Source organism: Cryptotermes secundus, unplaced genomic scaffold (assembly GCF_002891405.2).
Source record: "Cryptotermes secundus unplaced genomic scaffold, Csec_1.0 scaffold122, whole genome shotgun sequence".
NCBI classification, from domain to species: domain Eukaryota; kingdom Metazoa; phylum Arthropoda; class Insecta; order Blattodea; family Kalotermitidae; genus Cryptotermes; species Cryptotermes secundus.
The window spans coordinates 557,093-583,327 of record NW_019738954.1 but is presented as its reverse complement, the minus strand read 5'-3'; the positions used below and the strand labels follow the sequence as shown (position 1 = coordinate 583,327).

Here is a 26,235-nt window from a genome sequence, read left to right as displayed (position 1 = left end):
CATGAACTTCTCCGTTCGGTTTTTCTAGATCTTACACATTCGGTAGGACTCCTTGGGCGGGTGATCAGCTCGTCGCAAGGCCTCTACCTGTACACAAACACAGAAAAACGCACACACACAAACTAAACATCCATGCCCTGAGTGGGATTCGAACCCACGATCCCGGTTTCCAAGCGAGCGAAGACAGTACATGCCTTAGACCGCTCAGCTACCGTGACCGGCCCTTTACCTTTTTACCTTATCCAATTTTCTTTGGCGACTGGATACTGTATCCGAAACGTCGAATAAAATTTACGACGCTGTATACTGTCCAGAATATTGATCACTATACTAATAAACGATCATCACGAAGTTTTAGGTTTTAAGGTAAAAATAAATTTAAGTGATACAGTGTTCAAGAAAATAAATAGTTTTTTAGAGTATTTATTTCTTAACTCAAGTACTTTCATTTGAATTTAAAGAAACTAAATAAAATCGCTACTAATGCAAATGTTAGCAACTTGACTTGCAAGAAAGTCAAGCCTGTCTACTGCCATAGTAGTCGTCGATTATTTTATAAGAAGTTTCATAGCCTTGTTCAGTGTCTGTTTTAATGCTTTGGTCTCTTTCCTTCTGTTCTGCGTGGCCGTGTTTCACTTCTCATACCTCTCCACATGTTCGCAGTTTATTTAGTTCGGTTCTTTGTTGAAACACAGTTGAGAATTTTTTTTCTACCTGTGGGTAAAATATACTAACATTCATGTCAGTTAAAGAAGTTTTATGCGAATTCTTTCAAATGTTAGTTTGTATGAATTGCTACCCATGAAGAAGCGCAGAGGGCATCTTTGAAGCAGGAACCTCGTTTACACAAACGTTCAGTGTGTATAAATGTGGTTACCCTCAAATATAGACCTTGTGAAGTCTGGTGATACAATATCGCCTGTGTATATTACAGCTTTCGGTAATTAATATCTGAGTTTGCTTTAATATTTACCGTACCACTCAAACGTTTTTTGAACCAATACCGCCTCTGTGGTCTAGTGGTCAGAGATCCTGGCTACACATCTAGAGGTTCCGGGTTCGATTCCCGGCTCTACCAGATTTTCTGAGAAGTACTGGGTCTCGAACAGGGTTCACTCAGCCTCGTGAGGATAATTGAGGAGCTATTTCAGGATGTAGGGTCTCCAGTCTAGAAAACCGAGATTAACGGCCGTTGGGATCCGTTGCGCTGACCACGCGACACCCTCTATCTGAAAAAGTTGGCACTAACTTCGGCAAGCGGCGGTCGCTCGGTCGGTATAGTTCGCTTGCGGAATACAAGCCACGGATTCTTTATTCTGCCCGTTAGTCTGTGTGTCTGTGTTCATGTTCGTACTATGCTGCTACGGTTAAACGCAGGTTTATGACGGAAATGGAAAAAAAATGATCATAAAATTACATTTTTAAATTGGATAATTTAACATGAATCCATGATTATGAATTTGATTCTTCTACGGTTTTATAAAAATAAAACTCTTTATTCATAAGCGTCAACGAGCAGTATGGTGGAGTATAGGTCTAAACTTCTCGTTTAAAATCATAAACGCTTGATCGCCTAGTACAGTGTGTCCACAAAGTCCCGTCGGGGTTTTGAAAAATTGTGGCGCGCAAACAAATTGAGTTAGCCACAAGCGGTTTGCGGCAGATCATACTGAAACTCTGGAAGTTTTTTTACTGACCTCGGTAGACCTTGATGTGGGCCCTCTTGGTAGCACGGAGGGCGTCCCGACGATATTCGAGCTCTTGCCATGTTCTGTGGAGCATGTTAGCTGGAATAGGCGAGATCGCATTCCTGATACGTGTCTTCAGGGCATCAAGTCCGTTAACTGGTGTTCAGAACGCACTGCTCTTGATATAACCCCACAGGAAAAAATCCGCATTCCTAGACAGGACATTTACGGGAAGATGAATCGGCAGAGACGGTCCAAGTCTTTGGCCTCAACGTTCACCAGACATAACACCACTGGATTTTTCCAGCAGTTCACAAATCACTATCTGTCACACTGTGATATTTATCCGACTGGACACTCCACGAGGACGATTTTCACTTCCAATTGAACTGTCAATTAGTGTTGTCTTCTCGTTATGTAGCTTCGGGTCGCACCACAACACAGAAAACACATCCGTTGCCTAGCAAGGGATATATGCGAAACACTTAGAAACACCTCTTGCGACACCGATTTCATTGTTGCATGCGTTTATTGCGGACGTTTCCTAATAATGGTTCTACTTTGTTGTTGGTTGCGTATTTGTTGCGGGCTTGTTTACCGGGTCGTTCCCTAGCAACGGGTCTACACGTCACAGTACTATATTTGAGCATTCATGTTCCACTGATGTGTCACTCAGTCATTCATCTCCACCTTTAATGCAGTGCGACGATTTTCAAAAAGTGAACAGTTGCCTGAGTATGGCCAAATGTGGCCGACAATGTAGCAATCGGTGTGATTTTAAAATTATTTTAAATTAAAGACAGACTGTGAACATTTTTAAGTTGCATTAAACAGGAGATGAATGAGTGAGTGATAAACCATCAGATGTCTTCCGGCTATAAAACGTTCTTTTATTGAAATAGTGCACGTTTCTTTTCTGTTTTTGCCCTGCTCATTTATTTATGGGCAATATCTCCGGTACATTTGCAACTATCAAATACGAGTAGTGTTCTGTATATCTCTAAGCTTCAGTTATGCCACAGTGCTTGTACTATGCCTACGCGTGGAGCAGATGAGAAATGCATACATGATTCTAGTTGGAAACCTGATGGGAAGGGACTATTTGGCTTATTCTCCGTCCCTGAAGTTGGAGGCTCCATGTTCCTTCAAAATTCTGACAGTGAATAATATCCACTAAAGTTATCACTGTATTCAATTTAAACCAAATTGTTGAAATTTTTCGCAAGAAAAGCTACGTTCCATATTTCAACCTTCATACGTGTATAAAATTCTATCTATCTCTGAATATTTATCTATCTTTGTCTATCTATCTATCTATCTGTGGCTCTACAACCATTTATTGAGCCCTGGCCTCCTCTTCAGTTTCGTAATATTTTTTACACAGACTGTATGGCTCCTTAGACGGGGGATCAGTCTGCCACAAGGCCACTGCCTACACACAGAACAACACAAATACAAGCTAAACGCACACAAACAACCATTCCTGGAGTGTGATTCGAACCCACGATCCCAGCGTTCGAGCGAGGAAAGAAAATTCGTGCCTTAGATCGCGCGGACACTGCGACCAGCTCTATCCCCTTCCGACTCTCCGAATATTGAATTTCGATTTCTCGTATCACGACGCCAGACAAAGTTTGCTGTGGTACATATACTCTCAGACATTTGCTGAAGAGTTCACGTGTTTAGTCGCTTGAAACGACGATGAAAGTGTAGGGACACAATTAGATGTGGCGGCTGTGATATAAGCCTCCATACATAACCTCAGAATTGAGTCACGGGCTGGCAGTGGTCAGTTGTGCTGTTGTGACGTGCCAAACCGCCTCTGTTGCTAACTACTCCAATGTTATTCTTTACGAAAACTGACCTTCATGGTTCCTCGTGGCCAGCGGACAAAAGTAAAGTTTTCATTACCAAGTAGTCTTGATGTTAGTGGGAAATAACTGTATGGAAGTTCGGCGTTCAGACTGGAAAACAGCCTATTTATTCGTTTTCAGTAGGTGAATCATATATGTATTATTTAGTCCCTTCTCCCCAGAACGTGGAGGCACTATGCTATAATCTGGACGGTCGCGTGCTCGATTCCCGACGAGGCATTGAAATTTTTTTCAATTTATCCAATCCTTCCAGTCGCACAGTGGCCCTGGGATCGACTCAGCCTCTAATAGAAATTAGTACCAGGAATCTTCCTGGGGAGTAAAGGCGGCCGGGGCGTGAGGCTGACAAACTTACCGCCATCTGTGAGCCGACTGTCTACAAGATGTGGGAACCTCGACATCCCACAGCCCTATGGGCCTCCACGGCCTGTTACAGGGATAGCTTTACCTTTTTTAACTCCAGAATGTCCTTAGAAATTTTCTAGATACAACTACTGTTATTGAATCCTAGGGAGGAATTAACAGAAGTCTGAGAAAGTTTCATAATGAGGTGTCTCGTAATTTATGGTGATCAGATCAAAGGGGATGAGACAGAAGAAACATGGCAGCATACGTGGATGGAGGATAATATTAAAATGAATTTTACGGAAAAGGATTGCGAGAGAATGATAGATTGAACTGATTCATGATGAAACCAAATGGCTTGCACAGCACTTATGATGACTGTGATGAGCCTTCAAATCTTACAATAGGCGAAGAATTTTTTGACTGACTGAACGACTACTAGCCTCTCAAGGAGGACTTTTCCTATGTGAATTTGCTTAGTATGCCTATTGTGTAATTGGAGCAAAGAACTACTTCTGACAATGTTGCCTTAATTGTTACAAGGGAACAGGACCGTCTACATCACAGGTTGCACAGTGATATCCTTTTTGTTGTAGCCTGGGAACCACAATCGGCTTAAAGAAGTCCTAACACGATTATTATTAAAGTGATAGAATTCAGTCTTTTTTAAATGGAATATGAAGTTTCACAACAGAAGCCTTTCGTTGAACCTTAATCTGACCCTATTCAGTCAGTTCACAATTCATAGCCCAATTCCGTAAAGCACTATAATGGATTTGCTCAAAGCGTTGCTAGGCAATGGCTCGATGAACGCCCCGCGATACGCGCACGCAACATTAGAACGAATGTTACAGCTCGTTGCTAGGCAGCAATCAGCGCGCCAATGGACTGGCGAGATAGCAATCATGTGACTTGTGTTTCTGTGTGGTCCGTGCGGAATTTATATAACGAGGATCTACTGTAACTTAGATTAATGTGTAGTGCAGTTGAGAGTACAAGGACGAGAATGGAGCATGCCCTTAGTGAATTGTGAAGATCAGTTGAGTATAGATGAGGACAGAGGAGTACACAACGATTGAAGACGAAACGACGAGAAGACTTCATAGTGATCTGAAATGGTAGTTTCTTTGTTGAGATTCGTTTCTAGGAGACGACTAGTGAAGATGGAAAATCCGAATGCGTGTGCAACGGTGAACTGAAAGTGTGTAGAAAAGAGATAGCTTTATAATTGAGTGTGAGTAAGAGAACTTGTAACCAAAGTGCCAGTAAATCCAATCATCCAATCTAGAACCCGTTTTCGTCACGTCACAATACATTTTAGTGTTATTCCCCCAAGTTCAGTTTATTCTCCCAGGCCGTATCCTACCACAGCAACTTGGTAAATATAATTTTGTCTGCGTTTCGTATTGCCCTAGTGTTGGAAATGGGCCCTTTTTCACCACCCATAGCGCGTCCACGGGTTGCGGGTGGAGGATAGCTCTGACTGTATTGAATAAACAGTCGAGGAAAGCCGACAAAGGGTGGTCCTCGATCTTAGGGATTTGGCGTGGGAGATAAATTCTCCCCATGAAAAATGACATGCTGCAAAATATCTCACAGAACCTCAGACTTCGGCGGGTTCGTTGAAAGAGCCCGAACAACGGACAATTGGCATGGGACGTGGAACTTGCAATATCAGAAGTCTCTGAAGGTTGCGTGAAGGTTGCGTGCGCACTGGAAGCGGTTCAGAAATATAAACGTGTAAAATGGGTTTAGTTGGCATACAGAAAGTCAGGTGAGGCAATGGTGGTATTGAATTATAAATGTTTCCATGAAGATGGGGTTGAAAATCACCAGACTTATTACATGACTGATAAGTTTATTCCGTTTCAATTTCGTCACTTATGCAACTTCTGTTACAAAATTCGATCCGTAATGGTTGAGATTTCATCACGTTTTCAAGGAATTTATCCATAATTTGAGAAGGAAGGAAACATATCAGAAGACATAAAGAAGCAGAGAGATAAAGAAATGTACTGAAGCTGGAAGGAGTTAAGAAAGCCTGAAAGAATGAAAGAAAGACAGGATACTACATAGACAAGGGTAAGTAACAGCAATTTATCATTCGCTTCGAAGTTGAATTGCGTTGTTAAGTGAAAAGTCACTGGAGATTAATGACTGCGAAGGACTGCCTCACTCGTTTGTGTATTCTCCGTACAAAGTGTATATTGACACACGGAACATATACATTCCACAATTTAAAAGAAACAAATGTTCAGGAATAGGTCTGATGCGGAAATTAGATTTTGAGGCATGAATCATCCCAATGTGATGCTGATGTTAGTGCTTTTCCTTTTGCTCAAGTTATTTCTAGTCCTGTTTCTTAATGGTTCCCAATTCGCGTAGTGTGTAATTAGCTTATGGGAAGTATTCAAAGTGTTGACTGTAGTTAAGACATGGTGTAAAAGACGTTACTTCTCACTGCTTTTAACGTCCTTTTCTGTGCTTGTGTAAATAATAGATTTGCGTACCCATAAGCATCTCACTGTGTCAGTAACGGGGCTCAGAGTCAGGTTCTGAAACGCTGGATTTCCTGCTGCTTCAGGCGTCAATTCTAGTCTTAATCAGCTATAAAATAGGTAAAGTTATCCCTGTATCAGACCGTGGAGGCCCATAGGGTTGTGAAATGTCGAAGCTCCCACACTTTCTAGACAATCGGCTCATAGATGGCAGTGAGGTTGTCAGCCTCACGTGCCGGCTGCCCTTTACCCCCAAGAAGATTCCTGTTACTTATTCTGTTAGATGCTGAGTCGTCCCCAGGGCCATTGTACGACTAGAAGGATTAGGTAAATTGAAGAAATCCAATTACCTTGTCGGGGATCGTACCCGCGAACTTCCGGCTTGTAGCATAGTGCCTCAACCATCCATGTTACCGCGTATTGTAGATCCCTTTGAATCGACATTGGAATCGTAACTTAAAATACTTCACGACTGCCGCCTTGAGCCTTCTCCATTTGCGATCTTAACCATCTACAGAGCTGTGGATGTTTTCTCAGAAGAAGGTCGATATGTCAGATCTAAATATTCATTGTATGAAATATGGCAGAACAAGAAAACAGTCTTGCCAAATAATGTTTGTGTTTTATATACTTTTGAGTGACATGAGTTTGGAGACAACTTCATAAAGACGAGCTTCGTAACTCGTACTCTTCTCCAAGTATAATTAGAGTGATCAAATCAAGGAGAATGAGGTGAGCAGGGCATGTAGCAAGAATGGGGGAGAAGAGGAAAGCATGTAGGATATTGATGGGAAAGCCAGAGGGAAAGAGACCGCTGGGAAGACCAAGGAGTAGGTGGGTGTGCAATATTAAAGTTGATCTTAGAGATATAGGATGGGATGTTACAGACTGGATTGATGTGGCTCAGGATGGGGACCACTGGAGGGCTCTTGTGAACACGGTAATGAACTTTCTAGTTCCATAAAATTGCTGGGAAATTCTCGAGTAGCTGCATAATTGGCGGCTTCTCAAGAAGGGTTCAGCTCCATTTAATTCGCTTAGTGGGGGTGGAGTCCAACTGGGTCCACTCGGCACGGCGGCCAATGATTGTCCTATTGTAGCGTTCCCCGGGTGATTATGATGATGGAGAATTTTGTGGAATGAAGACTGGCAAGGGAAACCGAAGTACTCGGGAGAAATCCCGCCCCAGCGCCACTTTGTCCACCAAAATCCCACTTGACTAGACCCGGGATCGAACCCGGGCTGCCACTGTTAGAAGCCAGCGACTAACCGTGTGAGCTATGGCGCGGCCTTCAGCTCCATTAGTAAGTAAGCAAGTAAGTAAGTAATGTATCATTTCGAGCATGCGCTCTGTTCAGACCTTGACGTATAATGAATCTGTACTTCAGTTTCCGGCAGGTGCGCTCCTATGCATCTTGGTTAACTGTCATTGTAGCTTTGGATTTGTGAATTGTCACTGTTATAGACGTCTCTTTCAAAGCCTGCACGTTGCCCTTTACATGACACCCCGAGAGCTCGGGTGAACGGGAGTGTCAAGAGATCGATCTTCATGTACCCATTCACATGTTCGAAAAATGAGCGCCAGTAATTGTCATGCATGCTTGCCCAATTTTAGGGATGCTCAGTTTCTCTTAGAAGACTTTGGCACGTCGATCAAGCTGTGAAAAACGCAATTCTATTTTGGTCCAGATTTACCTTTTACAGCCTCTGATATCTGAAAATTTCCTTCGTCATAAAATATTTCTTTGCTCTGACGGTAATAACTGTCATAATTTTCTTCCTGTGTTTCCATATACATCAACCTAGCAAATTCAAAATGAGACTGCACTTCAGTTTTTCTAGTATATTTGTTGTCTGAATTTAAAAATACACCCAAAATAAATAATTGATTTTCAAATAAATTCTAAAATATAAAATCACGAGGGGTGTCTTGTATTAGAAAGGAGCTGGGCTTAGATCTTAACCCAAATCAATTATTCTTCGCTGTTTTTACTTTCCGCTTCACTTGGGATGTACCGAAGTATCCTCATGTCGACTCGTGTCCCTCCCGGCCTCTGCCTCTAGTTAGGCACTATATAACAGCGTCATTAAACAATCATATAGTCAGTTATGACTTAAATGTTAACATTCTAAGACTGAAACCTGATATGTTCACCTGTTTTGTATTTCAAGGCACAGCCATTATCATTCTCCGGCTGCCAAGTTTGGTTTGGCCGGTTCCGAGAGCTATGCCTGCATACAGCCCTTGTCTGTGTTGGTGCTGACATTTTTCATTACCAGACTCCTTTCTTGCCTTGTAGTTTCTTCGTCACTTCTGTACCAGTAACATCGTAATTTTACATTTTCCAATTTATTTGTTCCTTCAATAGGTATAAAACGCATCTGCCTGGCAAATGAAAGCCCTTTACTATTGTTGGCCAAGACTTTTTCTTCGCCGGAATATGTTTACTTAGCTGTTCCCTAGCAACGGATATACATGATGTTAATAATATTAATAATAATAGGCTCTTGATTATGCAGTTTAGGCTGTCCTCTATATGCAGATATTAATCTCAGCGTGCTGTTCTCAGAAACCCTCGATCTACGTATATCTTTACCTTTGTACAAGGCAGCCAGTTTCACGCACATGTAAAATAACGGGTAAATTTAGTTTTATGTACTTTAATTCGACATTTTAGATAAGAGGAGTAAAGATAACATTAGATAATGAATGGTCATAATTTTTCGTGCCAAAATGAAATTTTGTTTGAATTTCGGAGCGCTCACAATTACTGCAGTATTTGATGGGAATTAACGTTTTCCCAATATCGGCCTGGTGAGGGGAGGGTTTCGGGTCGTAATTTTCGTTCAGGTTAAAACATATTACCGGAAGTGAGTATCACAAATGTCAGAATCATTCTGACATACGATATCAGTGGGTAAATATTTACGTGTTATATGTGTGTACAGTTGAAAAGTAAAAATATAGTGTCATTTTTTACGTCATGGAAATATAATTAAAGGTACTGCCAGGAGTTTCAAACCGCAGACTTTCAGGAATACGTAACTCGTGTTGTTTTAAGACGAGAAATCAGGTCAAGGCTAGGTTGGCAGGAAACAGGTAAACAACTGCGGCGCTTTGGCTGCCTCAAGATCCGTCATATATTTCAACCTGGAAACGACTTTGCAGATGTAAAGTCTTATCTCGATACCGGCGGTTGTTTGCGTGCTGATTTTTATCTCTGAGTTTGTCACACTGATATGCTGGGTACTGAACTCATGACTCTTCCTATCTCCCTTTTTTTTATACTGATGTGTTCGCTACTTCAGTGCTGCCACTTGTGTCGTTTCTTTTAAACTGACGTGATGGGTGTGCTGAGTTTTCTATATTTTCCCTTTTCACTGCTGTGCTGGATATTTGATGCCGACTTATATATCTTTTTTCTTTTGCACGGATAAGTCATTGGTTTTTTTCAGTTGACTTAATCCTTCCAGCCCCACTAGGCCCTGGGGTTTACTCAGCCTCTAACAGAAATAAGTACCAGGAATTAATTAAATAATTTTCCTGGGGAATAAAGCGCGGCCTGTGCGTAAGGCTGACAACCTTACCGCCATCTTTGAGCCGATTGTCTAGATCAGCCGTGTCAAACATGCGGCCCCCATAGCCACAAAAGTGCGGCCCATCAACTTTTAGAGCTAATTGATATTAAAATCAATATTACAATTTTAGTAGAAATATTTTTTGTAAAGACAATTTTCCAACGGACCAGAAGACAAGAAGTCTCACGCAGACATAAATTATCAGGCTGCAGGAAAAGTGATTCTGAGAATTGCAGAAGGGTGTGTCCAACTCACGGTTTGTAAAGTTCGTGAAGGACAAACTACTGTATTTCAGAAGGTTAATGCACTAAAATTCGCACAGCCTCACCACCCCAAGCATTTCCAAGAATCCCTTTTGGAGGCGTAGTAAGAATGCAAGGAGGGTGGCAACCGACAGACAAGTGCAAGGGATTTCTGCCTTCAAAACTAGCTTGCAACCCAAAGCCATTGTCTAATGGGCTGCTAGCAAACTTTCACTTTTATGACCATTGGGACAAGATACACCTTCCTACTAGTCCGGTAGTCTCTTGTACATTGTCATTCAGTTCATTTTCACACAGCGACAGGCGCTGATGTTACATTGTGATGAACGTATAAAGGTTATAATTAAACATTAAATTATCAACTACGAGTTTTCTTGTATATGTACAGTAACTTTTAAAGGGCAATGTCGCTTTCAAAAAATTCAAGTAACAAAAAAAGATCTGTTGAAAGTGAGAGCCGTGTTTTTCAAGAAAAATTGGAAATCGCTTATTTCTGTTGTGAAACAGAAGGTAAAATTACATGTTTGATTTGTGAGAAAAATATAAGTGTTCCACTTTAGGTAATTATATTGAAATTATTCCTAAATAATAAATAGAATTAAATTTCATTGTATCAAAATTTAGTGTATATTTCTGTTTTGAAGTGCGGCCCTGGACTATTATTTATAGGGCTGAGGTGGCCCTCTGTACAAGTTGAGTTTGACATGCCTGGTCTAGATAATGTGGGACCCTCAACGTCTCACAACGTTATGGACCTTCACGGCCTGGTACAGAGATAGCTTTACTTTACTTTTACGGATGTTAAGTATTTGTATACCGACTCTTTCCTCCTCCTTTTACACTGATGTGTTAGGTACTTGTGTGCTGACTTTTTCCTCCTCCTTTAACGCTGATGTCAGGTATTTGTGTGCTTACTCTTTCCTCCTCATTTTACACTGAATTGTCAGGTATTTGTGTGCTGACTCTTTCATCCTCATTTTACACTGAATTGTCAGGTATTTATGTGCTGACTGTTTCATTCTCATTTTACACTGATGTGTCAGGTATTTGTGTGCTTACTCTTTCCTCCTCATTTTACACTAATGTTAGGTATTTATGTGCTGACTGTTTCATTCTCATTTTACACTGATGTGTCAGGTATTTGTGTGCTGACTCTTTCCTCCTCATTTACACTGATGTGTCAGGTATTTGTGTGCGTACTCTTTCCTCCTCATTTTACACTGATGTGTTAGGTATTTGTGTGCTGACTTTTTCCTCCTCCTTTAACATATTTCATGTGAACAGGAGACGCAATTTCGACACCCAGCTCGAACAAACATTATCTTACCAAGAACTAATTGTAATATAAGGTGATAACGGAGGTGATAATGCCTCTCATCTTCCACTTTATTATTATTATTATTATTATTATTATTTAGGATCTGATGTTCTCACAGCGGTGGTTACAGATTCGAAGAATAGCCAAGCATAAAACAGCATGAAGCAGATTTCTATCTGTTACCTTCTTCTTGTTCGTTTCTTGCTTGGCTTATTCTTTGACCCTGAAAATAGAAATGACTTGTTCCTTCGAAAGGGTTCGGATAATTTTCAAGGGACTACACGGCCTTATATCCTAGAAGAAAGAACTTCATTGCTATCGCTGTTGTGTTATTTTTATAAAGAATTTATCAGGTACAGATTCTGTTTCCTTAAAATTATCCAATATAACCTCAAAATCTGTTGACTTACAAACAGTACTTCACACACAATGTGTATGTATTTTATGATCTCAAATTGCATATTCCTAACTTAAATGATTCACTAGTAACCGCCATCAAACCGAACGCTTAATCGACCTGGCTGGTATAACGACAACACTCTACATTTATATTCTGGAGGTTCTCGGTTCTCATCTCATCTGTGCCATCAGCTTTGAGATTTCTTGTGGTTTCCATAGTCCCTTGGGAATTACGTAAGCCTGCTTTTTTCCTTAAGAAAACTGACTGTAAGTTAAAAGGTAAGGTAAAGTTGTCCCTGTACTTAACTAAGTAAGCACTAGGCCATGAAGGCACATTTTCTCGACCTCGGCACTGATTGGAGGTGCGTGACCAGCTTCACCTTCCGGCCGCTCTATTTCCGAAGAAAGAAACCGGGTACCCATTGGATAGGAGGCGGGGTGGGCCCGGGGCCGGTCTGGATGACATGGAGAAGTGAAAGCTCTTGACCCTACCGGGACCTCCACCAACTACTCTACCGCGGCTCTAAGAAGACTGACATGCTAAGTTAAATGTTCCAGAACTCCCTTAAATAGCAGGTACTGATGATGTACCTTTCTGTAGTTAAACCCGCCTATGAAGGAACTCCAGACGGCTTTCCATATAATACAGGCATGTATAAATGGAAACCACTGCACGTTACATTGCAGTGAGCCGTTTCAATACGCTGCTGCGTGTGTATTTGTCGCTCGTTTAACTTTTCGCCTGGGATGTGGGCTATCCTCCTATACGTTAAACTGCTGTTGTCATAAAGGCAGTTATCCTTTCTACCCCTCGAAAAGCCCATGTGAGTTTGTGCCATCAGATTCACTGTTTCGGACGTAGACCACCTGTACGTGTACAGAGCAGTATACATTTTTTTTTCACTGGTTCTACAGCCCCCTTTGGCTCTGCCCTTTGATTTTTCAGTTTCGTGATTATTTTACAGACAGTATGACTCTTTGGACGAGTGATCAGCTCGTCGCAAGGTCTCATCCTAAACACAGAACAACACAAATAAAGAATAAACCATACACATACCAAATATCCATGTCTTGAGTGGGATTCGAACCGATCCCGGCTACCGTGACTGGCTGCAGTATACATATACAGTATTCAATAATACGCTCGTAGCTCAGCTTACTCTAGGAAACGAATTTATGGTATATTCTAAAACGTTCTGACGGTGATGCCTAACACTCGGATTACTGGGTTTTTGGACCTGGTCCATCGTCCGTTATTCTGATGAATATGATGTTTCGGCAACTGGATGTCTTTCCGTCCCCAGGTGAGGGGGGTGGGATACACATACTCTGTTAGGTCTGTTTGAAAGAGCTAACCCCATGTGATTGGCAGAATAGGTGTCTCCCCCCCTCACCTGGGGATGGAAACTGATCCAGTTTCCGAAATGTTGTTGTTTAGAATAGCAGACTGTGGAAGAAGTCCAGAAACCCAGTAATCCCGAATTAGTGATGTTTAAAACAGCTCGACGAGTCGTACAGTAACTTTGCAGAAGTCTGCAAAGCGCAATTGTAATGTCCTCGGATGGTTTTAGCGCCCACTATTAAGTACTTCTGCCAGCAATATGAAAGTACTTATTTATTCTCATGCCACATTACCAGAATGCAGTACAAATCCATGACATAAGTGATCATCATCATTTGCGAAACAGCCCTTCTTGAGCTGTAACCTTCCTTAGAAGATTCTGTAAGACTGCATTCGGTCTTCATTCCTGTGGATTATGCAACAATATTTGTTTACGTGAACAAGGTCATCAGCCTTGTGTCCAACCCCCAACCTGGAGGACCAGGTCCCTGCATCTATGTCCCCCAGTGACAAAGTGGCCAAATTACACCCCCAGGCACCGGATTCCCTTTTCATGGCCTTCTACGACTAGCAGGACTACGGCAGAGGTATTCCAATCCGTCTCCACAGTTAATACATCCTTAAAAAATGATAGTTTAGATATTTTGGAAATAAATCCATCAAAAATATGAGAGAGTTTAGGTATTTTGGGTTGGCAATAACAGATCAGAATTACATTCATGAAAAACTTAATCTGAAATTAAATTCGGAGAATGCTTGTTGCTATTCAGTTCAGAGTAACCAATCTTCCTGCCTACTATCTAAAATACAAAGACTGAAGTATACAAAACTGTAATTTGGTCGGAGGTGGGATAGCTCAGTCGGTATAGCGACCTCCCGGGTTCGAGTCGCGGCACTGCAACATTTTTCTTTTCTCTACAGCATCCAGACCGACTCTGGGGCCCACCCAACCTCCTATCCTGTGGGTACCAGGGATAAAGCGGCAGGGGCTTGTAGCTCACCATTCACCTCCATTTAGTGCCAAATTCAAGAAAGGTGGCGCTATACCTCCACTCCCTATATGTCATCATGACGTGGTGCTTAACTAATTAAGCACAAGGCCAGCTTTACCTTTTATGAAATTTCGTTGCCTGCCTTCAGGGAATATCAGATTGGCCGCATGTGAGTACAAAGTGCTGAAGAGAATGGGCTTCTTGGACGTAAGTGGGGGGGGGGTGATATAGCAGCAGGATAGATAAAACTGCGTATTTGCATATTGAGGATCTTCATAATTTGTGTGTACATACCTTCATCTGTCCTATCCGACGTCACGTCATGTTGCTAAGCACAGAGATAGTCCTGTTCTATTTCGGCCTCCATGTCAACGAGGCCCGTCCTTATATCTGATCTAAAATTATAATCCTATTTGGGGGCACGCGGTAGCGTCGTTGGTTGAGGTACTGTGCTACAAGTTTGAAGGTCGTAGGTTCGAATCGCAATGAGGTTATTGGATTTTTCAATTGACCTTATTCTTCCAGCCGCACTATGGCCCTGGGGTCGACTGAGCCTCTAGCAGAAGTGAGTACCAGGAATCTTCCTGGGGGTAAAGGGAGGACGGCGCATAAGGCTGACAACCTCACCGCTGTATGTGAACCAACTGTCTGGAAAATTTGGAAGCCTCGACCTCTCGCATCCCGATGCATCTCCACGACCTGTTACAGGGATAGCTTTAGCTTAATTGTACTCCTCTTTGTGCAAAGAGTCTCAGCATATCCAAAGCGTTTGATACATGGCTTTAGAAGATCACGTGACGATATATGAAGTCGATGTTTTTGAAACTGGGTAGTGCAGTAGTTAACACGACTAAATCCTGGTGACATGAAACGCTGATGCGCTCTATTTTTGGAGCCTCTCCCATGTGAACTGAATGAGCAAGACATCCAGATGGCGGACTGTTACTTCTTCTAGCCCCTCAGCTCATCCCGTTTATCTACCCACTCCTGAGTCACTCAATGACGAAACTCCTCAGTGTCACCACTTTCAGCCACTTATTTATATTGTTCAACAGCGCACTCCTGCTTTAGAGGCAATCTGCACCTGGGATCCTTTCCAAAAGACGCCGAACACTACAGCCTAGCTTAGTTAGTCCACCCGTATCTGTAACACCGCACACTTATGTGAACTGATTATGAAGTCATGTGTAATAATAATATATAGTGTTTAATTAGTTAGCTAATTATACGTCTGTTTTGAAGTTAATTAATCATCCATATTAATACCATAGCTCAGTCGGTATAGCGATTAGACTACGGGTTGGACAACTGAGAAGTCGGGGTTCGATTCCCGATACGCGATAGAGATTTTGTGTTCTCCACAACGTCCATATAGGGCCTGGGGCCAGTGCAGTAGGTACAGTTTCCACGTGTAAAGGGGCAAGGACGTGAAGCTAGCCACTCACCCCATGTAGCTCTATCTTCACTCCCTCATACGTCTGCATGAAATTAATCCTGGGGCTAATTTTTCCTTTACTTTTCTACCATACTTTGTTGAACATTAGTGGGCCTTTTAGAGCCATTCTTCTTTCAAAGTGTGCAGAAATTGGAAACGATTTTCTGTCATAAATTCTTTTAGAGATCTCGCTGTCGAAGTGTTGAAGTGACACAGGGACGGTACGTCCTCAAAGCTGTCGCTGTTAATACAAACAGTAGATTTATTTGTTTTATTTGGTCATGTTTTACTTAATGACGCTGCCGGTAGTTAAGACCTTTTCTTGGAATGGTAGACTGGCAGTGAATCATTGGAAATGATGGAGAAGGTAGCAGTCGTAGCGTAATATAAGGTACTATCCCAGAGTTCTGCTGGAGGGGTAATCAGTGTTCCCTCCCGAGTTTCGAAAGGTACCTCCCAAATTCTAGTCAGAAACATTACAGCTTGATAGAACTTAATCGGTACAAGAGTACATATTACAAAACATAAAAGAGTAAAAAAAAAAGTAAAGCTATCCCTGTAACAGGCCGTGGAGGCCCATAGGGTTGTGAGACGTTGAGGGTCCCACATTATCTAGACCATCGGCTCAAAAGATGGCGGTAAGGTTGTCAGCCTTACGCACCGGCCGCGCTTTACTCCCCAGGAAAATTATTTAATTACTTCCTGGTACTCATTTATATTAGAGGCTGAGTCAACCCCAGGGCTATAGTCCGGCTGGAAGGATTAGGTGAAATGAAAAAATCCAATGATCTCATCGGGACTTGAACCTACGACCTACCGGCTTGTAGCATAGCCATGCCACTTCTAATACTGAATTCGAGTGGTTATATAAATTTGAATAAACAATCAAATTCGCCCTTCAAGTTTAAACCCATAGAAGAATTACAAAGCTTCCTCGTAGCTCAGTCACTAACGTGTGTCTGAAGATTTGGCGCCCGGGTTCGTTTTTCGGTGGGGTTGTCGGAAATTGTTTTGTATTTGTCATTATATTCAAAAGCGCGTTGGAAGCTACTGGGTGTTTAATAAACACGGGCTCTTTCCAGTACGATAACACGACCTGAGGATGAAGCACACATCTGATCAACATTAAGAGTAGAGATCGAAAGTGGAGCTTTACCTAAACTCCTTACGATTCATGGCGTGTTACGGATCACTGATGGCTTTATTTTTGAACGGAATAACCCCAGAGAGCAAGATCTCAGCTCGTTTAGAAATTGTAGGCTCTTTATGGAATCCGAAAGTTCAGTACAGTGTCCGTAAGGATCTACCATTGTACCTTATCCTGAGCCAGATTAATTCAGTCCGCGCTCCTTTTTCTTTAAACCTCATTTGCATATATCCTATCTTGCCCCCTGTACCATAAGTGGTATATTTTCTTCAGAGTTCTTGGCTATTCTTTTTTTTTTTATTTTTTCATCACCCAGCGGGTTCTACTTAGCTCTTTTTTCCTATCCTCATCGATTTTTCAAACCTAATGACATTTTTTGGAAATTAAAAATTATGAACCACCTGTAAGTTTGTGTATTCTAAAGCTATCTGCCTAATATCGTGGTTTCGTTTAAACCACGTGTTATTGGTCATGTGGCCCCAAGGGTCGTAAAATTCGGCCTTCAGGACTTCATTCGTTTTATCGTAACATCTAACAGCTTACTACACTCTGCCAGTGTTTGCTTTTACACATCTGATGCTTATATTTATTTCCAACAAGCAGAACCAACACATGTCATGAGACACCGCATCTTGCTGGATGCCATTTTTAGATGTGTTTGTGAACACGATGGAACGCCTATTTTCTCACCGGCTGCCGATGCATATTGGTTAGCACTCCTCCGAAATCGGGACATAGACTTATCACGTCCGAAAATAAAAATACGTAGTATCCATGTATTGTACTGCAAGAAGATCAAGTTTTGTCAGATTCTTTTTATCCAAATACACGTATGTCATTACATACAGACAGACGGACACATCGGCAGTAATAGGCCAATATAGACTATTTATAATGTTGTATTTTAGCGTCCTGTTGCATTGATTTTCGTCCATGATATGTATGCAGGGCCCGTCTTTTAGTGCACTCAATTTCACTTGTTATTTCACAACATGTTTCGGCACTATAGTGCCATCATCAGGTGCTCCATTTACGTTAATCTATTTCATTGCTTGCCATTATGTCATTGTAAAATTTAAAAAGTATTTTAAAATGTTCGTCAGTTGTTATAAATATTTATATACTAAAAACTTGTTAAGATTATTTATCTTATCTGTCCCAATTCTAACGCGGCGCATAGTTCCACCACTGTGGGAGTCGTTCCTCTTACTCTCAGTGTATATCGTGTCTCGTGTTGTGTGTTCCCTGTTTGGTTGCGAGTGTTGTGAAATTGAGTGCACTAAATGACGGACACTGCATACATATCATAGACTATTTACCAAGCTGATCCAACTCCATGGAGAAGAATTTCTGAGAAACTGATAGTCACTAAGCCAGTCAAGAAATTATGGAACCCAAGTCTCACTGCCGTGTTCATAGTTAGCTCGTAAGTGAGCCCTCTCTTGTGCAACATGAATATAGCCCGTGGTATCCCACCCTAATTTATTCATTCGAATATTATCTACCCATCTACGCCTTGGTCGTCCAAGAGGTCTGTTCCATTCAAGTACTCCGATCAAAATCTTTACGAATTTCTAATCTTTCCTATGCATGTTACATGCCGCGCCTATTTCACCCCACTTGAGGTGATCATGATTGGTGAAGGGTACATATGTGTAATGTAGAGCTCCTCTTTGTGCAGGTTTTTGCAATCTCCCTTCTTTCCTTTCCTATTACATCCAAATATTTTCCTCAGTTTTCTGTTTTCAGACACTCCCAATCTGTATTCATAATTTATTATGACAGTCCAAGTTTAGTACATATACAGAACAATAGGTACAGTTATATTTTTCTGCATTTTAATCTATAGGTTTTAGGTATCGGAAAGGAATTCATGTCACTGAATGAATTGAACTTCGATTCACGAACTTTTAACTTTTAACAATTAAATTAGAATAATAATAATTTTAACCTGTGTTTTATAAAAGAACTCGATATATTAGTGAGAGTATGTCTGAAAAAGATACAAGGTCGAATGAGTGAAAAGTGAATGTGACCGCGTGTAATTATACAGCCGTGTTCATACACCTGAAGATGACCTCTTAAGGTCGAAACATGTAGTGATAATGTGATAATAAAAAACGTGTTGTATAGTCGGTAAATTCACTCTACTATTGATCGGAAAGGAAGACAAAGTATTTTGGTAACAAGCATTCCACGAATTTAATCTCATGTTAATTTTATCGTGGATGCAATTCTGAGTTGTTATCTTCGTTTCCGAATATTCTAACTTTGCCATATTTTGTTAATGATTATTTTTTTTCCCAAATATAAAATCTTTGAATTTTATACCGTGGCGGTAAATCGACTTTCATCCTTCAACCCCGAAGATGCGGGAGCATTTTCCTCCGAAAAGTCACTGTTTGTCTACTAAACTACACGGTATCACATCCCACGAGACCATAGTCTTGGAAATTTTACACATTCGTAACATCAAAAATGAGTATCATAAACATATGCAAAATTTACCGTTATTTGGAATAAATAAACCGAAGTACATGTATATTGTCACGTGTAGGGTGGTACGCGCGACGAAAAGGACGGGTTCTAGTTCGGATGATTGGATTTATTAGCACCTTGGTTACAATCTCTCCTAATCACATTTACTACAGCGCTCTTTCCGATTTACACACACACACACACTGGTCCTCTCCTTGTACCACAGCCAAAGCGCAGGAACTATATAACACTCTCACTGAATCACACACTCCAAGTATTACACGTGAATGAAGCCTTCTAACCACACTTTAAATCTTTAACTTTCCGTGGCTATCTTCTACTCAGAAATCAGAGCTGAACTGTAGAGCCGTTTGTTTTTAAGATAACTCCTTTGCACTGCCCCCAGGGTAAACACCGTCTCCCATTGTTGTGGATGCATGTTTACAGCTGCTCTGCCTGGAAACAGACTTCCTATATCTTCGTACTTTTTTCGGCGCGGACTGCATAGAAAAGAGTTTCCCTATTGTTGAGGTTTGTTTACCGAGTCGTTGCTTAGCAAATCTCTGGCCATCCACGTTACAATATATTTGATTTGTGGGTATGTAATTCCAACTTTCAGGATTGAAGATTTAGTTTTCCGAAATTTGGTTCATTTTTTTCACACGCAGGTCGGACATCTTGTACAGAAAACTATGACCCTAGCTGACAACTAAGAATTATGCTTACATTCGCTGTTATTTAAAAATTTGTGTTCCATCTTGCATCCCACACAGTGTTGTCGTACTTTTATCTGAACGTGCTAGCATAGAATTTGTATTTTCATGAATTGAGAATTCATATATAATTAATCATTCCCTGTTCAAAGTATACAACTGCACTTAAAATTATCTGGTCCGATAAAAACTTCGTTCTACAGACTACTCAGATAAGATGCGCTTATTTTCTTATAACTGTTTCCATGAATTGAAAGTTTTAATTTGTCCCATGTTCTGTGAACTTGTGTCCGTTTTCTTGTCTGTGACATCAGAGGAAGAAAGCAAGTAGCATACAGAATCAAGCACAAGAGCACGCAGCACGGGTTTTGGAAGTGCAAAATGTTTGCATGTAAGACCAGCTAATAAGCGCTACTCGATAGTGTATTGTGGCATGTCTGCTGTCTCTTTCTTTCTGTCTTTCCCACCAATATCCTACATTATTCATCTTCGACCCCCATGAATGCTACATGTCTTGTCTATCTCATCCTGCTTGAATTGATTATTCTAATTATATTTGGAAAAGCATGAGTTACGAAGCTCCTGTTTATGCAGTTTTCTCCAGCCACGTACCAGTTATTCTCCTCAGATACCTCCAGGCTACTCGTATGTTCTCTCCGTAATGTCAGAGTCCAACATAGACCCATCTATATTACCTTTGAAAATGACAGGCTTATATATTTAAGATAATGCATCAGAATACTTGGAATTTAAATATCCATTTTTATCTATCGATATAATTGCACATATCGATACTGTCGCTATCGTGACAAAAGGTTTGTCTGTACGATCACTACGAACTTACCTTATAGTCTGTTACCAACATACTCCTAAACGTAAACTCAATTTACCTGTAGCATATAGTCGAAATTTCGTTATAAATGGTGACGCTGTTGTTGCTGCTATTATCGTCAATGTGTTTTCTACATGTCTAGATTATCAGTTTGTTGACATTTTGATATTCATAAATATGAGTTCATAATGTGCACATAAGAATCCCCTAAACTTACTTTTTTGTATGTATCCTAATTCTTCTGGAAGGTTGTACCCGGACGCCATCTTTGTACCAAAACACCATCGGGAGCGGGTTCCCCTTGACTCGACACACATGCTTCAGCTTATCCTTCGGTTTCAGCGAAATGTCGTGTAGACCGGTGACAGATGGTCGCCTCACTATAACACAAACATTACATTCTTGTCAGCGAAAGCACAGTCACTGCCGCCGCTCTCAGTATATCTGGCTCTACAGCCCTTGTGGATCTTGGCCGCTTTTCCAATTTCTTGATCTACACACAGTCGGTAGGACTCCTTGGACGGTGGATCAGGCCGTCGCAAGGCCGCTACCTACTCACAGAACAACACAGACACAGAATAAACGCACACAGACATGCATTCGAACCCACAATTCGAGGGTTCTAACGGACGAAGACGCGTCATGCCTTAGACCGCGCGGCCACTGTGATGGGCCGCTCTGGATGAACACCACTGAGAAACCAACATCCTTACATTTATATCACTTAAAGAATTATAGATGGGGCGTGTCATTGGGTGTAATCTCTGCAGAAGAAGACAAGAGGGAGACGAGAAAGGAAGAGGAGAGATAAACGAAAAAGTAGTTAAAAGTAGAAGGATTGGGAAAGAGCAAGAGAGTAAGAGAAGTGGCGAAGTAAGAGAATTGAAAGAAAATACGACAAATAACAAGGAAGAGGCATAAAAATAAGAAGATACGGAAAGGTAGAGAAGAAGAATAAGAAGAAAGTATTTGCATGCGAGAGAAACCCTACACAGTAGAAAGTTCTGCATAACATTTGTGGACGTGGTGATCATGGTTTCTTCCCAATTCGCCTCCAGAGAAACTTGAAATTCAGTCGTATCTTATGTCGAAACGCCGTTTTCTAAATATCCTTACTTAAATAATCCGCTTCTCTTATGCCTTACGGTATCGAGGTCTCTTTTTCGTTATATCATTTTACAGACGGCAGGACTCCTTGGACTAGTGATCAGCTCGTCACAAGGCCTCTACCTAAACACAGGACAACACAGACACAGAATGAGCACATACACATACCAAACAACCATGCCTTGTGTGGGATTCGAACGCACGATCCAGGCTTCCTAGCGAGAGAAGGTAGTACATGCCTTAGACCGCTCGGCTACCGTAACCGGCTTCTAAATATCCACCAAACTTTCTTCGTCCACTCTAAAATGAGCATTCTGTCATTAGTTTACAGCCGACAGAGACATAGCTCGAAAGAATAATTGCAAAAAAAAAAAAGGGGGGGAAGGGGAAGGATAAACCATCACACCAACAAAATATACACCAGACCCACAACACGTGCATACAGCAAAATAATTACGGCATATATTTTAAAAATAATATTACGCTTTTAAAATTCGAAGGGAAGTAGCGTGACAAGGAGGCAGCAGTTTCCTCTATATATTGTACACCTCACGATGGGCAGTTGGGCCGAAACGTATGTGTTCGAGTAAGAGGAAGAGACAAATGTTTTTGAAGGGTGAAATTTAATACATCGACGAAGTTGCACAGGGACGGTGAGAAGTGCGGGTGCTAATTTAGTCAACGTTCCCACGTATTTTTCATGTTACCATGTGTGCTACATGTCCCATCCATCCCATACTCCTTAATTTAATCGCCCTAATAAAGCTTGATGGCCGGTCACGGTAGCCGAGCGGTCTAAGGCACGCACTGTCTTCGCTCGCTCGGAAACCGGGATCGTGGGTTCGAATCCCACTCAGGGCATGGATGTTTGTGTGCGTTTTTCTGTGTTTGTGTACAGGTAGAGGCCCTGCGACGAGCTGATCACCCGCCCAAGGAGCCCTACCGTATGTCGAAGAACTAGAAAAACCGAAGTGAACGGAGAAGTTCATGGAGGTAGGCCTAGGCCCACTGGGGCTGTAGTGCCAAGGAAAAAAGAATAAAGCTCGATGACGAGGGGAAATAAGTCCGTCTTTATGTAATTCACTCTCCCGTTACTTCCTATTTAGTGTACTAAATATTCCGGTCAGAACATTGTGCAGAAACACCCATACGCAAAGTTTTTCATTTAGGACGAGAGACGAGTTTCACATCCACAGAAAACGATAGAGTAATATATTTTAAATGTTTAGATAGGAGACCAAAGAAGGTAGGCCCTAGACGATTCTGAACTGCATGATAGAAATTCTTCGCCAAATTATGATTTGCTACCGGCGCTCCCAAATATTTCAGTGTTACCATATGTATACAGGCTTCATTAGCTGCTCTCATGTCATAAATTTTTCTTACTTTGGAGGAACTAAAGAAGAAACTATAAGCCTCTTAATTTTTACTGTGTTTGATGAAGATTTCTTAAAGCTATTTACAGTTGGTTCTTCACTACACATCAGTTTCAAATATCTTATAGTCAAGGAGAGCAATTTCTTTAATCAGAAATTAACGAATCAAAGATTTGAACGTAGTTAATTGAATGTGTAGCCAGGAAAATGTCCTTTAAACTTACCTAAAGGTCAGGATTACTGAGTTTTTGGACTTCTTCCATCGTCCGGTATTCTGCAAAACACGGCATTTTAGAATTTATTAGTTAGTAGACTTGAAGAACGATTTCTGGAGCTGGTACCTGGCTACTTGATTTGAGAAGCTGACTGGCAAGAGCGCCAGTTCGCCCCATGTGTGGCGCAGGTGATGGCTGCTCTTATGCTGAACGCGCATAGACTTTATATCGTGAGGCGCTCGCTTCAAGTAAATATTTACACTCAGAAGAGACCCAGAGCTTAAACTCACAATCCCACACGCTTTACATGGATTTACGAACACAGATTTACTACTGCATTGGCTGCCGAAAACAAGAATCATTCACCCTATATACTAAAACAAGTTGAAATCATGGGAAATAAAAACATGACTTGCAATTTAATTGCATTTTTATATTTGATGATAACAGCTGATATCGCCTTTTGTTAGATCAATTTTTCAATTGACCTAATACTTCCAACCGTACTATGGTTCTGGGGTCGACTCAGTCTCTAGTAGAAGGGAGTATCAGGAATCTACCTGGGGGTAAAGGGCGGCCGGTGCATAGGGCTAAACTCACCGCCATTTGTGGGATCCTCGACGTTTCACAACGCAATGGGCCCTCCACGGCCTGTTACCGGTATAGCTTTACTATTACTATTACTACGCATGGTTGAAAATTGACTGTATTGTTGGAAAGTGTGGTGGACTCCACTCATGGACGTTTTCAGACAAAAAGCAACGCCTATACTTAGCCGTATAGGCTGCAGTGATGACAGTGGTGTAGAAGAAGTGGCCGAACAGGACCGGCGAAACGATGTCGATATTCGTGTCACGTGCAGTGACATTTCTATATAAGAGACTTTTCATTTCTGGAAACCAGTCGCAAAGCGTTTGACCGACGTCTTTGGAACATATGTAGTGATATCTACAGTTCAGAGTTTGAATGTCTGCAAACTAATGGGTAACGTACGAGATGCAGTTGCCCATAAAAATTGAGGGTTATCGAGACCGTATTGCGGACAGAACAGCATGACTCAAACAATTTCATAGTGAATAGCTTTAAATTTGTAATTGTCGCCAAACATAATTATATGGCTGAATATATGAAGAAAGAATGGGATAGGCGGGACGTGTAGCACTCACGGGAGATGAGAAATTTATGCAGTATTTCGGAAATCTGAAGAGAGAAAAACTATTCGGAAGGTTTGGATGAGATGGAAGAATGTTACTAAAGTCGAGCTTAAGGAAACAGAATGTGTTGATTGGGTTCTTATGTAAAGGGTGATGAGATTTCGGACTGATAACAGCGAGAGATTTCTTTGCCAGATGAGCAATTATCATCTTCTCAAGAACTTAGTGCCACGCAGCCAACTACATGTTGACGGGATCGATTTTAATACACTGTTGTGGAAAGTGGGGTACGCGGTAGCGTGGTGGGTTGAGACACTATGCTACAAGCCGGAAGGTCGCGGATTCGAGTCCCGATGAGGTGGATTTTTTTTTTCAATTTACCTAATTCTTCCAGTCGCACAGTGTCCCTGGGGGTCGAATCAGCCTCTAACGGAAATGAGTACCAGAAATCTTCCTGGGGGATAAAGGGCGGCCGGCACGTAAGGCTGACAATCTTACCGCCATCTGTGAGCCCATTGTCCAGAAAATGGGTTAGTCTCAACCTCTCACACCCCTATGGACCTCAATGGCATGTTACAGGGATAACTTTACCTTTTTATTTGATTAGGGATGCCACTTCCCATGCAAGAAGCAACAGACATGCGCATCAAGGAAAATTTATGTGAAGTGGTTATGTGTTTGTACGTAGAGCATCTGGAAAATCTAGGCGTAGATAGGATTATAACATTAATACATATCGTAAGTAGTAGGGAGTTAAGGTGCAGACCGGATTTATCTGGCTCGGGATATGTTCCAGCGGCGGGCTGTTTTAATTACGGGAACGAAACTTTGGGAACTATGAGTGTAACTTCATTGATTAGATGAGCGACTGTTAGCTTATTAAGACACATTGTGCTCCATGGGGTTAGAGGTTAGATGATCCATATTGTGACGTTTACCCATTGCTGGGCAACGACTCTCTAAACACATTCAATCGGAAGCAAACGCGCGCAACAATAGGAAGTCCGTTGCTAGGCAATGGATGAGTTAACACGCCTCCTTAACAATAGAGGCTGTGTGTTTTTTCGTGGTCCGTGCAAAGTGAATATAATGAAGTGTTTATATGGGCGGCAGAGAATAGAGCCGAGTTCGAGACGTCAGCCTGCCGGGGTATGAGCTTGGAACTGAATTTAGTTGGCAGTTGCAGAATAATGGCAAAAAGGGAACTAGGCTGTGCAAAGAGGACTGCATGTGTGAATTTAAGTGATAGTGAGACGGTTATAAATCCGTTGTCAGGATACGACTAGTGCGTGTGTAACGGTTAACTGTAAAGTGTGTAAATCAGCGATAGCGTTGTATTGCTTATAGTCCGGAGCTGTGTGTGTATAAGATGGCAAGAAATCCAATCATACAATTAGAAACCCGTCTTAAAAAGTCACGCACAAACCACACGTGACAGTATTTATATTCAGTTGGAGAAACTGGCGGAATAAATTTCTTG

General features: G+C 41.5%; 2 protein-coding genes across 18 annotated transcripts in view; one reads left to right on the top strand and one right to left on the bottom strand.

Moving 5' to 3' along the window:
• The window catches only part of LOC111871353 (ubiquitin-like-conjugating enzyme ATG10), a 647,673-nt gene that overhangs the window by 87,373 nt on the left and 534,065 nt on the right, over window positions 1-26,235 (top strand). The window lies entirely within an intron of this gene.
• LOC111871351 (protein vein) overlaps window positions 1-26,235 on the bottom strand; it is a 330,532-nt gene that overhangs the window by 63,963 nt on the left and 240,334 nt on the right. For all 7 annotated transcript variants that reach the window (XR_004513760.1, XR_004513761.1, XR_004513762.1 and 4 more), the window contains exon 2: window positions 21,121-21,283. Coding sequence is in view for 3 of the 7 variants with exons in the window: in XM_033754221.1 (XP_033610112.1) it covers window positions 21,121-21,283 (163 nt within the window). In the remaining 4 variants the exon portion in view is untranslated. The remainder of the gene's footprint in view (window positions 1-21,120; window positions 21,284-26,235) is intronic.